This window comes from Leptonotus elevatus, chromosome 19, assembly GCF_054856555.1.
Source record: "Leptonotus elevatus isolate MCC_2025b chromosome 19, RoL_Lele_1.0, whole genome shotgun sequence".
In the NCBI taxonomy this organism is placed as follows: Eukaryota; Metazoa; Chordata; class Actinopteri; order Syngnathiformes; family Syngnathidae; genus Leptonotus; species Leptonotus elevatus.
In genome coordinates, this window is record NC_141257.1 from 7,748,854 (window position 1) to 7,763,296 (window position 14,443).

The 14,443-nt window shown below is 40.2% G+C and overlaps 1 protein-coding gene across 3 annotated transcripts in view; it reads right to left on the reverse strand.

Annotated features, from left to right (window-relative positions):
• Nucleotides 1–14,443, reverse strand: part of triqk (triple QxxK/R motif containing) — an 81,179-nt gene that overhangs the window by 33,342 nt on the left and 33,394 nt on the right. The window contains exons 1-4 of one of the 3 annotated variants that reach the window (XR_015091093.1): nucleotides 11,369–11,546; nucleotides 9,586–9,659; nucleotides 9,421–9,506; nucleotides 5,776–5,948 (exon numbers count right to left, since the gene is read on the reverse strand). Coding sequence is in view for 2 of the 3 variants with exons in the window: in XM_086062058.1 (XP_085918184.1) it covers nucleotides 5,841–5,948; nucleotides 9,421–9,506; nucleotides 9,586–9,646 (255 nt within the window). In the remaining variant the exon portion in view is untranslated. Of the gene's footprint in view, nucleotides 1–3,489; nucleotides 5,949–9,420; nucleotides 9,507–9,585; nucleotides 9,660–11,368; nucleotides 11,547–14,443 lie in introns of those variants that run through there. The other 2 variants (XM_086062058.1, XM_086062059.1) reach the window with 2 other exon arrangements.

Sequence of the window (14,443 nt, forward strand, 5' to 3'; positions counted from 1 at the left end):
TTTTTTTCCATGTAATTATGTTTCTTCTTTTTAATATATATATATATTTTTTTTTTTTTAAGTTCAATAAGCTCAACTGTCCTCCTCATTCCATCTAATCAAGCTGTAAAACCTCCACAAATGCATTTGTTTGTCATATCCTTCGACGACTGTCGTCCATTGCGTCGCGAGCAAAGAGCGGTCAGCAAATGTTCCGCACCGGCGAGCACCGGGAAGACCCGAGGGCAACGCGGCCAACCGATGGTTTCCGTCGGAAACCGAAAGACGATCTTCCTCCTCTCGACGAGTCGCTGTTCCAGAGAGTGAGCGAGCATCGCGTTTAAGGAAGCTTAGCGGCTAAATTGTTTGTTTTCACTACAGAGAGTCGAGAAAGCCAAGCAAGCCGATATGAACGGGATGTCTGGCCACGCGGCTGAAATTCCGGTCCTAGTTTATGATATCGGATTGGAGTCATTTTGGACAAATATATCACATCAACTGACAGTAGATAAAATAAAAGCAAGGATATTGGCTGTATATAGGCAATAAATGGGAATTGGGCCCAAGTCGTTCTATTCTTAAATCAACACGGACGTGCAATAAAGTGGTAATGGTGCCCCCCCTTAATTGCATCCGCGGAACAATAAGCCGGCGTTGTGAACATCAATCACCTCATTAACGAGGACGCGGGAAGAGAAAGGGGGGCAGATGATAGACGGTCCGAGGAGACGGAGGCCGTCCGTCTTCCCCGTCGCTCATCCGTCTTCTCTGCTCGCTTTGCTTTGCCTTCGGAGGTCGATTTTTGGGGACGGAATACAAACTCAAGTTGGAAAATGTTCCACTTTCACAGGTCGGAGCCGGAGCCGGAATTTCCTCATGTTGCCTTTCTGTGTAAAACCGACACCTGATAGAGGGACTGATTTGGCCCTGCAATTTTCCACCTAACGACTGAAAGTACCAAAAAGGAAAAGTTGAGAAGAAAAGACTTTGAGAAGATTTGGAAAAGATCCTTGGAGAACTTTCACCTCACATTTGAAGACAAGTAGAGTTTTTAAGTCTCATCTCAGACTAAGAAATTTGCAAGATCACTATTTACAAGACAATTCTTTTGGTATTATTTTTCTCATCATGCTCTTTGTTGAAACTTACAAATTTGAGAAGCAGAACATTTTGGCCGCAACCAACAATGAGGTCCTTTTGTGATTAATCATGAGTTAACTAGTGAAGTCATGCGATTAATTACGATTACAAATGTTAACCGCCTGATGCTCTTAATTTTAAATAATTTGTTTCTTTAAAAAAATATATATATTTTAAATTTTTAGTAACGTTTTTTTTAAGAAAAAAATTATAAAAAATTAGGGGCGTTGGGCGATTACAATTTTTAAACGTAATAAATCGCATGACTTCACTAGTTAACTCACGATTAATCACACATTTTATATCTGTTCTAATACAAAAAAAATATTCCAGGTTTTCATACTTTTGTTAACAAAAGTGGGAATTTTTTTTAACTAAAAATAGTTCAAATGAATTTTTGACGTCTATAGCCGTCAACGGCAGTGAATGAGTTAATCAGAAACGTATTAGCCATAAGTCCATCATTAACTGTGCATATAGTCCGTTTCAATATTTCAGAGGTAGTATCAGAAGCCCCTTTCCCCCAAAAACATATTTTTCTTGCAGTGCAGTAAAAGATAAAACCAAGCCAGCAATTGTTCCGTCTTCAAAGGTCGTATCAGTATCAGAAAAGACAAAAGGTTTGATCACTTCCGGGTCTACTTAAGCTCTCAGGTGAGACGCACTCAGATGGTGGATTCACTGGGGAATTGTCGGATCGGGTGACAGCTGCCGCTTCCTGCCTTTATCCCGCAACAGGAACTGGCTGTGTTCCAGTGCGTGTGCGTGTGCGTGCGCGTGCGTGTGCGTGTGTGTGTGTGTGTGTGTGGTGTCTGGGCAACGGGCCCAGGTGCAGCGAGGCCCAGGTGTTCCTCCGTCAACAACACAATGGTGGACGTGTGCAAATACACGGGGACAGACAAGCAAATGGAGAGCGACGGGTATCCGAGAGGACACCTGTTGAGCACCTGCGCGGGAGACGCGAGGGAACATAACCATTACACACACACACACACACACACACACACACACTACTATGTACTACGTATTGTTCCAAAAATATTTCACTGTACTTACTCATATACGGATTATGTTGGTGATATGTGTAACATATGTTTATCTTTTTCTGTATTTACATGAACCAGGATTTACCGATGTAAATGTATGTTTGTAATATGTTCACTATATCAGGTTGTTTTGTAAGATACATACCGTTTACTATTTACTCATTGATACTAGGAATCTGTTTCATATTAGGGTTTTTTTATTACAAGTTATAATTTTATTTAATGTATTTACTTAGTTTGAAGAGGGGATGGGGGCCTAAATGAGCTCCTGGCGGTACTGACCCTTCTTCGCTCCTTAGCTGGTCCGTCAGAGAGACGACTGTTAGCGCTCTACTGGGGCATAGCCATAGGCACGCTAACCACTTCACACACACACACACGTACACACATTCATGGGAACCGACTGGGCAGCACGCACGAACCTGGCACACTAATAGTCGAGATAAAGAGTGAGCTCATTTCTGTTCACATGACAAATGTGACGAAACACACACGTTGGTTTGTTTATGTCGGACGTAAATCGCAGCTAGCCCGGACGCTAGCAAGCGAGCGCAGCGCGTGAGAACATTTTTGATGGCGTCACCCGTCGAAAGACTCTTGGCGACACATTCCGGATGACTAATGAGCACCATTTTACCTTTCATTTGTTACTTTTTTTTCAATTTGGCTCATTTGCACAAAAACGACGATTAGCCGAGTCAGGTTTAAGCGCTAAAGTCGAACAAGGAAGAGGAGCAGCACGTAACGGAGCAAACAAATATTACAAACTTTATAGACGGTGTTTTTATTTGGTTCATTAGCACAAAGTAACGACGGTCCACTCGGTGTGGATTGTTCTATTTACTCATGCTAAACATGCAAGCTAATAGCACGCGAAGACATTTTTCAATGTTGCTTGGATTTATTAACACAAAGTACCAATCAGTCCCATTCTTGCCACTTTGATGAGCCTCCAAGTGTTGCGGAAAAAAACATTTGCATCATATCCAACGAGACGTTTTTGTCCTTCCGTTAACGCGGACCACCCGACGTCCTTTACCAGACGGCCACACGCCAGCGAGGACGTTAATACAAGATACTAAACCAGCCGTGACTTACACGTTTATAGCTTGGAAATGAAGCGACGTGAAAGAGAATAATGGGAAGGCCATAAAAAGCAAATAGACGCTATAGGTTGTAATATCCATTACCTTTTAAGAGCTGAAGATAATGACTACACCTGCTTTTAACTGCGGCGCAGTAAAAATAAAAAAATAAATAAAAACTTCAATGACAATGAGGCAGAAAAAGTACGAGTGGGGGGGGGGGGGGGGGGGGAAACACATTTCAGGAAAAGTTGCTTTATTCTTATTAAATGTATTACAAACAGATAAATAATTTTACAAATACAAAAGGATAAAAATTTAAGTCACACTCAGTCGACAACCCAATCAAGCAGAATAATAAGGCGGGACAGGGCCACACTGGAAAATGTCATTTGAATACAGCAAAACTGTTTTATTAATTCTCAAAATATTATTTTATTGTCTTTTTTTTTTTATTGCATAATATGGTAACTTTAAAAAAAAATCCATAATTTGCTGTATTCTTATGACATTACATTTTGTTTTTGTAATTGCAACTTTTTTTTTCTTGTTAAGATGTTTTCCGAAAAATTTCTTTTTAGGTGAATTATTTTCATGCTATAACTTTCCCAAAAAAAATCTAACATTACATCTATTAGTTTTCGCAAAAGATTGGGACTATTTTCTATATATTTTCCGAAGACATACGTTTTCTTGTAACATTACGATTTTCTTTGAATATTTTATTGTACCTCAGGAGTTTTTTTTTTTTTTTAATCCTGAAAAATTACGACTATTGTTTTGAATATATGTGCATGTCTTTCTGATTTTTTTCCCTCATAAATAAGACTTTCCTTGTAGTTGCAAGTTGCAAAAAGGATTTTATTTTATTATTATTGCAATTTTTGGGGGGAGGAAGAAATTACCTTACAGCTTTTAGCTTACCTAGGAATTTTTTTCTCAACTTTATCTTCAATGTTTTTCTTGTAACAAAGACTCTGTCCATTGTAATTTTGCAATATTTATTTTCCTTCCAATGCAGCTCCAATACAAGAACAGCCATAAAACAGCTGGGTTAAAAATAACCCAACAAGGGTTATAATACCCCGCCGCAGTTTGAAGGGTGAAGGCTTATATCTTAAGGAGGTGTACCTAATGAATTGTCTGGCATGTGTAAATCAGTCATATCAATAAAGCATCGGTCACGGTTGTTAGGGCATTATGGAGAATGTCTTGAAAGTCTATTACGGTGACTTGTCTTATTGTTGCTCATGCGAGCGACTGAAGAGGATGCAGCAGGGGTGTGCGGCTAAAAGCCTACTCGCTTATCATAATGCTCCTTTTGACATGCAGTCTTTAACTGGGGGTCAAGGGGTCATGGGAGAGCGCTCACGGCCGGGATAAAGAAGGCATTGACGCGTCGTCGTCCTTAAGGGTCGGCCCGCCGCATAAATGTTCCCGTCCGCCGTGGCGTCCCCGGCATTCAAATGAAAGCGACGTATTTGCGATGCTAATCCAGGTAGAAACGCGGCCATCGCTATTCCACGCACGGATTCCAATCTCGCGCGTCTCCGCCGGGGCGGGGAAGTGGGAGGTGCGGCGGAGACGCGACGGGAAAAGTGATTGTCTCCTGTGCCGCGACGAGAGATTTACATTTTTCCTCAGAGCGGACGTGACTCCGCGGAATGACTTCGGAAGACCAGCAGGGTTAGCGCTTCCCAGCTATTGTGCTGCGGGAAATCATGCTTTCACTTTTTTTCCCCCCTCCATTTGATTTCACAAAAATGATTATTTGCAGAGGAACCTCGGTTTTTGTGATCAGTCTATTCTAGTCAGTCAAATTCAAAACCATATTTGCCATAGGAAATAATGTGCATCCAACCAATCCATTTCAGACACCCACAAATGTTCGCAAAAATAAAATTTTCAGAAAATAACTACTGGTTTTCATACAGTGTGGAAAAAATATAAATGATAATGAAATAGATAAGAGGAAAACCTTTTTAGGACTACTGATGGCGTAATAAAAGATGGCGAGGACGGGGAGAGAGCTGCCGGTGCGATTTTTTTTAATCGAATGGCTGTCACTCGGAACTTTCCGTTGCGTTGTGTAAAAAAATGGTTCAACAGACAACGAGGCGAGCGCCACAATGCGAGCTTTCATTCACCAACTCGCGGCAATAAAAACTCTCCCATCTGCTTGGCAACATCGGAGTAACATCCTTTCAAAAGTCAGGCTTTCAAAATAAAAGCAAGGCCAGCATCAGGCAAACTATTTGGGCGAAATTGTGTTGTTATACTGCGTGCTTTTATTTTGAATGTCTGACCTTTCAAAGGATGCGTGGCAGCGATGTTCCCGGACGGTTGCCGAGCAGACTGGCAGGCTGGTTATTGCCTTGAGTTGTTGAAAAACAAATCGCATGAAAACTTGGGCACATATTTACTACAAATAATAAAGTTTTTGTTGTTTTTATCTATCTATGCCGGCGACATATTGTGACAAGCCGAACGATGAAATACACTTCCTCTCGATGGCAGGGGTGTACCTAATGAAGTGTCTGGAAGACTGGCGACATCACTTCCTGTTATCCGTCGACTACGAAGTCCGACTTCAGTCCACGTCCACGTCCATGTTAATCTCGTTGCTCAGGTTGAGGTAGAAAAATGCGTAGACGCACACGACGAAGAACAAGATGGCCACCACCACCAGTAAGGCGTCCTGGGAAGACAAAAGACATTTTGTCACTCGGGTTATTCATCCTTGCAGGACGTCACTTTGTGATTTGTGAGTATAGACCATTTGCCAAACTGATAACTTTGCACTATATAAAAATTTGTCAATTGGTAAGTCGCCATATTTCTTCGCACAATAAGAAAGAATAAATAAGCAAAGTACAATAAGACATTGGATAAAAAAGTACATACGTTTACATTTGGAAAGGAAGTATATAAGAAAACAAGTGCAGTGAGAAAACAGTAAACAACTTATTAATTACTGTAAGGAAGTACATAAGTAAATTATTAAGTACAGTTAGTAAAAGCGTAATGACAATAATACATATGATAAGAAAAAAAATAAGTCATTAAATAAGTACAGTAAGGAAGAACTTAAGTGAATGACTAAGTAGTACTGTCAATAAATACCCAGGTGCAAAAGTTAGTTATATTTGGAAGTACAGTAAGTACGTATAGCAGTAAGGACTAAGTAAATAAGTAAAGGTAAAGTAAGTAAATAGTACAAGTACACGTTTGCAGTAAGAAGACTTATGAAGTAAAGAAATAAATAGACTGGTCAAATAATATTTATCTACGGAAAGAATTGAGAAAATAAGTAGATACAATAAGTAAATATCATAGTAAAAAAGTTACATTTTCCAATACATAAGTAAATAAGTACACAGGAGGTAATAGAGTACAATGTGAGCTAAGTAAATATGTTCAATAAGTAACTAAATAAGTAAATAAGTTAGCAAGTAGTTAAAAAAAACAAATTATTTTTGAAAAGTACATTTAAATAGCAGTTTGCCTGCTGTGCTTGATTGAAAAAGTAAATATTGAAAAAAAAAATTGACCATCAATAGCGACGCTTGTCAAGAACGACGACTGGCGCGTTTCCTCAGCGAGGGTGGCCACGTACGCACGTACGCACGCACGCACGTACGCACGCACGCACGCACGCGACGTCCTTTCGCCGCATTTGTCAGGACGCGAATATTCGGCGCTCATCTCAACTTAAGAGTCTCGCTGCAATCACAAACTCAAAAGGAGAAATGACCCATTTTTTTGCCCTTCTATTGTTTAATTGTCCCTTTCCACACGAGTGGCGTCCACTTGACGACGAGTGCCGGCGCCGCCGCTGCGCGTTCATTAAACGAAACAATCTTCATCAGCTCCATTTTCATTAGGGCCACTCTGACTTTTTCAACTTGTTTTTTTATCCGCCCAATGTCATTAGCAAACAAACTTTCTCATCAGCGTTGGAGAGCTTGGAGGGCTTAAAAGAGAGGGAAAAAAAAAGCTGATTGGGGCTTGCTAGAGAAGAACAAGAGGCGACGAGTCATGCTGCAAAGTGGGCCATGGCAACAGAGGAGGCACATTTAAAAACCCAAAAAAATAAACATCTTCAAACCAACGCGGAGGAACTTTTCTACTTCCCGTTTAGGCAGCCAACAAGCGGTCGGTCTCTAAATTGTCTGATATCAATCGGGGTTCACCATTAACATATCAAGTTAGTAAGCAGTACTACAGATCATTCATTTTCTCTTTGTTTCTTTGTCAGCAACCCGTTTAGGCAGCAAACTAGTTGGGTCTCAAAACCACAACATGTACAAAACCAAATGTGTTTTTACTATCACTATGTTTGTAGGTAGTGCTGGAGATCATTCCCATCCTGTTTCTGGTTCTCCTGCAACCCGTTTAAGCAGCAAACTAGTTGTGTCAGTCTTGCAAAATTGTCCATCACCAAATTTGGTTATCATTTTAGCCTTACATGTATGTAGTGCAGTGCTCCAGATCATTTATTTCCTGTTATGTGGTCTTCAGCAACCCATTTAGGCAGCAAACTTGTTCGGTTTCAATGTCTCAAAATGTACAACATTAAACTTGGCTCTCTTTGTGGCAAGTTGTGCATCAAAACACTATTATTTTGTTTTTGTCAGCAACCCATCTAGGCAGCAAATTTGCCTTAATTATTCGGGCAGTCTCGCAAAATAGTCCAACACAAACTTTGTTGTCACCTTAGCCTTGAATGTTTGTAGGTGCAACAGATCATTTATTTCCTGTTACGTGTTCCTCTGCAACCCATTTAAGCAGCAAACTTGTTAGGTCTAAATTATAGTGCTGTGATGATAACTTATTTTCATGAACACCAAACTTTTTTTTGGGGGGGGGGGGGTGGGAGGGTTCTGCTTCATCACAACATCTATGTTTGTAGATAGTGCTGGAGAGATTCCGCTCCCATTTCTGGGTCTTTAGCAACCCGTTTTGGCAGCAAACTAGTTGGGTCAGTCTTGCAAAATTGTCTTAAACACACTTGGTTATCACTTTAACCTTACATGTTTGCAGGTAGTGATCATTTATCTACTGTTACGTGTTCTTCTGCAGCCCATTTAGGCAGCAAGCGAGTGCCACTTCATGTCAACTACAAATGTTAGACTGGTGGAATTCCACCATATTATCATGGCCCACCTCTCGCTACTAACACCAACTCGTGTGTTTGTGCGTCCTCAGCACGCGTCAAGTTTCGGCAACCGATCACAGTTGCGGTAGCAAAAGTCCCGCCCGTCTAGCACGCTCGCTTTCGTTCTCTCTCCATGCTTCTCCATGCCAAGTGGTCCAGACGGCCCCGCTAGCAGCACAGCCGCCAGACAGGCTGTCCTGGCAGCTGCTGACTCCTCATGCCGCTACGTCGGGTTGGCGCTACACGGAGGGAGGGAGGCCAGATGCCTCCACAAGGCAGGGAGGAGAGGAAGACAGGCGTGGATGATGCAGAAGGAGAATTTAAGGAGAAAACATAACCCTTAACCCTTCAAATCTAATCCCAATCGTGAGCCTAACCCCAAAACTGAACCTCGAAACCCTGAAACTGAGGTTGTCAACTAAAATGCGATAAATGGAGAACATTTCTAGGTTCATATTAGAGTGAAATTAAATGTGCAACATGGAATCGATTATTTGTTAACTAATCATCGGTATTTTGCATGTGAGGTGCAAGTGTTATTTCCACCACTTGGAGAACACTTAATCCTCGCCCTGAATCCAAACCAAGGCTGAATTTGCCATCACACCACGTGAGGCCAACAAGGTCCGAGACTCTTTAATACCCTCCCCCGTCCGTCCCTGAGGTATTTTTAATCCAACACTCTCCTTGTCTTCTTGTCAAAACATGAATAATTCACGAGCCGTATCAATATTTCAAGATAGCGACTCATCTAATTGGATTAAAGACGTGCTTAATGAGGCCCTGCCGTGTCTCTGCGATGCATATTCTTAAAAGAGATGACCATTTCATCACAGGCGTGCGTTTAATCCCCCCGCTAACGCTGGCAGGACGGCCGGAACATTAATGAGGAAAGGCGAGCGATTATTCACACACCGAAAGTGAACAAGAGTGCTATATTTGCACTCAATCGCAACACGCGGGAACTTGAATTAAGTTTTTTTCAACATCGATTAAAGACATTTAATCTCACCCTGAATCCAGACGAGTTCTTTTTGGCATCCGCTTTGAGCCGCGTAGCCTTCAAGACTGATTTTGTCTTTTTGTAGTCCTGCTTACCTGCAAAAAATAATTTTTCATGATTTTTTTTTATAGTTTTGCTATCTAAAATGGCCGCTTTTTAAAGAGGGAAACCCACCAATCTGTTTCCTGTACTGATCGACTGGTAGGTTGGTGGCGCTTGCGTCCTTCCTCCCCATTCTCCTTCTTCAGCTAGAAAAAAAAATACACGAATGAATGGAAATGCCAAAATTGTTCGAACCCCCCAAAAAGGCAAAATTATTTGTAATATGTTTTTTTTTTATATATAAAAAAAGGATAATCTATTATAGTGTAACAGTTTTTTCTACAATTCATCGGACATTGTGCAGCTCCTTCTGCTACACGTGCGCAACATTGCTACCCACTTATTCCTTAGCCTGTCTGTGGGGTTTCCCATGATATATTAGCATTAAGCTAGCAGACTTTAAGGTACAGTTATGTGGTTGTTTTAAACACACAATGAGCCTAAAATAAAATAGCTATCTCAAACGTGTTGTAGTCAATGCCTTTTTGAGACTTTTTTTTGTTGGTCAACTCATGACGATGACATGACGATCACGTTTTGTTTTTTTGAGATCAAACTTGCTTTGGGGGCAGAATTTTCAAATGAAATGGAAGCTTTTGTTTGGTTCGCAACGTGACAGGAAGAGAATGCGTCACTGCCAAGTCGTACGGTGAGAAAAACAAAAGACGTGACATGTGGTTCATTTCCGTACATCTGCGAGGTGCAATTCCATTCATTCTCATCACCTTTTCGGCGGCGAGCACACTCGCGATCCATCTCATTGACACCACATTCCCATCCCAGCTCACAGCTCGCCTTTGATTAGTTCAACAGCTCTACCGAGCCAAAAATAAACGGCAGGGTGGCTCTAATTAGCCAAGTGTTAGCATGAGAGGAAGATATTTGCATCTGAGCAGAAAGACCACTTTGCTTCGAATCGTAGTTGGGTATGGAGGGGGAGGGAGGGGGTGTATTTACTCAACTGCAGATATTTACAAAAAGGTGTCTTTCTTTTTGAAAATGAGGCTACTATAAATGGATTACAGCCACCTACTGGCGGCACTTTTTTCCAGCTGTAAAAAGAACAATGATGCATCTAATAGAGAAGCATTTACAGCAGATTTTGAGGACAATATTTTTTGTCACAGGGTGAATCATTCAACTTATCAATTAATTGTAGAAATAAAAAAAATCTATTCATTATTGTCAATTTAAACTGTACCAATACATGGTGTTTTGCTTATTATTCGGAATTGGTTGTATTCATTAGAGAACTATTTATTTTTAGTTAGTGCCAAGTATCTAATTGAAGAAGGTCTCTAGTTCTACGGTACTTATTGGCACTGCTCTGCTATTATTTTCCTGAAGTAATAAAAGGAGGCATGTATTAGAAAAGAGGTGGTATTATTGACTGTTGACAATAGTAGGAGTTTATTTTAAAGTGTCAGTTTGTGGACTTATTATGGTAATTATCACCACCAACTTGTCAATCTATTATTGCAATTTCCCCATTGTTGGGCATTTTTAAAAAAATATATATATATTGAAGGAAGGGGATGCTTATTTGTAAAGAGGCATTTATTTGTCGACATTAATTGCAAACATAAGTGGGTGTTTATTTGAAGGTGGCGTTTGTGGACGTGGGTAGCTGTCAAATTTGTCCCCAAAAAAACAACAACAGACAATTGCATACTGAAGGAGCGTGCAGATGACGCCTTCTTATGGGAGACACGTGTGCATTCAGAGAGAATAGCACGAAAAGCCGTTAGGAGTCCCTAATGTTTAGTTTTGTACAAATACACACAACAGTTAAAAAGCCACAAAAAAAGACATCCCCACAAGGGTTTCAATACATTGAATTTTCCAAAATACTTACATAGTCCGTGTTCTTTAAAGTTATTATTATGGCGCTCCGGAGAAGAGACAACAGCTGGAATGCTGATAGACATGCGAGTCAACAAAAATAATCAAACAAAAAAAGGCGTTTTATTGTACTTTGCTCTTCATTTCTTGCAAAACGCCAGCGTAGCACTGTTTTGCAGTCATTTCCGGGTTTACACGTTTACAGACGTGACGGGCGGGGGATTGTCCAATCAGATAAGGAGAGCAGTGGCGTCTACCAATAGGAGAAAGGAGGGGCGGAGAAAGGCGGGTTTCTAAGCAAAGAGTAAATAAGTAAATCTTTCCCCTTTCATCTATTTCTATAGTTTTCAAATAATTAGTTTTTAATTAATAAAAAAACAGTAATTCGCTTTTTTCTTCTCCAGAAAATGAAACTATTAGTAACTTCAGCCAAAAGGGCCTCCTTATAATGCAGTAGAATCGTGTGAGAGATGAAAAGTGCATCACAAGTTGAACTTCTTAGTAGTAGTAATATTATTAAATTAAACAAATATTAAATAAAATAGTTAAGTAAAATGACAAAATAAAGAATTAATTAAATAAAAAATAAACATTTAACACTGTAATACAAATTATTAAACTATAATGCTATGATAAATGACATGTTGAGAAAGTTAGTGAAGTTTAAAAACATATATTAGTTTATTACTGTTGGAAAATAAACCACGTTTGGTATCTTGAGTCAAAGCCAGGGATGGCGCCACAAGGGCGATAGTGGACAGCCACATCAGAAATCATCACCATTTTATATTATATTCTAAAATATATTTGTAAATTATTTTCTCAGGCCCCCTATATAGTACTTATCGGTCAAGCCCCCATTTAGCCCTGTGAGCGGAAAAATCCTGGCGCTGTGCCTGACTGGATGCCACAAGTCCCTGGAATCATTAGAAAGGTACAGTAATAATAAAGGAACCATAGCAACCAGTCAGAATTTGATACAACTCTTGAGTTTATTCACACGCACACACACAGCGTAATCACTTGACTTGTTTCCTGCTCAAGTTGCCATGACAGCCAAGTTTGACACGTTAACAAACATCATCGACCTGAGCCTCGACTGTGTTGTCCTAATATGGCCGTCAAGCTCAGCGTGCGCGAGTGGCTTAATGCACTCCAGCCTGTATGTAGTGTGTGTGTGTGATTAATTTCTCCTGTTGAGTGAAACAAACCAAATGTGCTGTGAGCTGTTACGCTGATATGAAGAGGGGGGGGGGGATCCATTAGTGGTTCGAGCATGTATAATAGTGCATGCGTTTTACTCTTGCTTGTGCAGACTTGAAATAAAAGATGTGAAAATGTTTTCTGGTACTTTTCTACACATTAAAACAACTTCCAGAAGCGGTGTTCACATATTTGTATTTTATTTACATGTATTGCAATCTGTAAACAGCAACTGTGCAGTTTGGTCTTTGGCTAGCAGATGTGAGTCACGATTAGCACTAAAATCAACTTCTTGACTCACAGAAGTGCATTTAGTGTTTGTTTGTTTTTCTCATGTGTATGGAATTATTGTACATATTTTTTCATTTTACATGCCTTTACATTTGAATTACTTTAAAGCCAGTGTCAAATAAATTGGACATACAGTAGGCTCTCAATCCCAGCTACGCTAGCTACTGTTCGGGCAATCTATGGCGGCTCAAGAGTCAGTCCAGACCAGACTAAACCATGTGGATATACTCATAATGTCTTAGGCCGTTTATATCCGAATTGCTTGGAAGTAGATGTAAAATAAATCAGATATTCAGTCGGCGCTGAATCAGGGCTAGGCATTTATAGCTGCGATGTAAAGTCATATTGTTAGACGGAGGAGAGAACGTGCAGCGAGTATTTTCCCCGTTTAATATTCCGCTCTCATTTTCCGAGCAGCGCTCGAGCAGCAGCCGCCTCAGCTCCTTATTGATGGGAGAGAAAGTGCATCAGCGCAGATAGAGCCAGCCAAATTACTTTTTTTTATAAATTAAGCGTCATACACAAGGGACCTGGAGAAGATACGTTATCATACAATAGATTTAATCGCGCTTCGCTACAGTTATTATCCGCGCAAAAGGGGGCTTATGTGATCAACTTAGCAGCATAAACTTTATATCAGTACGTCTTGTACCTAATTTATCAACCAGGAGTGGATACACCGACATAGTGTGTTTACATGCTAACGTGAGCTTATTTGGCTCTAAAAGCTAGCTTGTCGTAAGCATGAAGTTAGAAACTGGAAAATAAATTATTAACTTAAAATAACCAGACACAGAAAAGAAAGGGCAGGGTGACATATTTGTAAACAATACTGTGTATTAAATATAAAATACGTATTGGAAGAAAAGCTAAGCTATACTAGGTGCTAACATCAAGTTAGCAAAGGAATAGCTAAGGAGGATGACCGTATTTACAAATTAGCAAAAAAAAATTGCAAGTCAGACAGCGCATTTATAAAAATTATTCTGTATTACATACAAAATCCAGAATGAGAGAAAAGCTAAGGTAACAGCTAGGTGTTAGCATGACGATAGCATATAAACTGTAAACGTAAACAGAGATCCAGAAATGCAAAGAAAGGACAAGGAAAGTTGGACTGTGCATTTGTAAACACTTACCTAAATCTAAAATGTTTATTGGCAGAAATGCAAACGCTAAATGAACAAGCTAGCTGCTAAGCACAATCATAACAAGATTAATCGTTAACTAGGGTAGCCAGACATCACCTGCTTCACATAGGTTTGGCGAGGCAAATCAATCACTACTCTGTTTTCAACATAAAATACATTTTGAAAGCAAAGTTATCATTGGACACTCTTACCCGTCAATCATTAGAGCGGCCCCGCCCTTTGACTCCATAAACTCTTAATGCCCGTTAACACCAATTCATGAGCGCTAATGGCCTCCAGATGCTGCACCTGGACGAGGTTTCCTGCACTTGCTCATCATATTTGGGTTGATTGACACCTCGCTTCATTAAACGGTGAGCTTTGTTGACTTTCTGGCCTGATTGACTCAAGAAAATCATTTAATCGACGCTTCATTTGAATATTGTGCTTGATTCGACATCCTG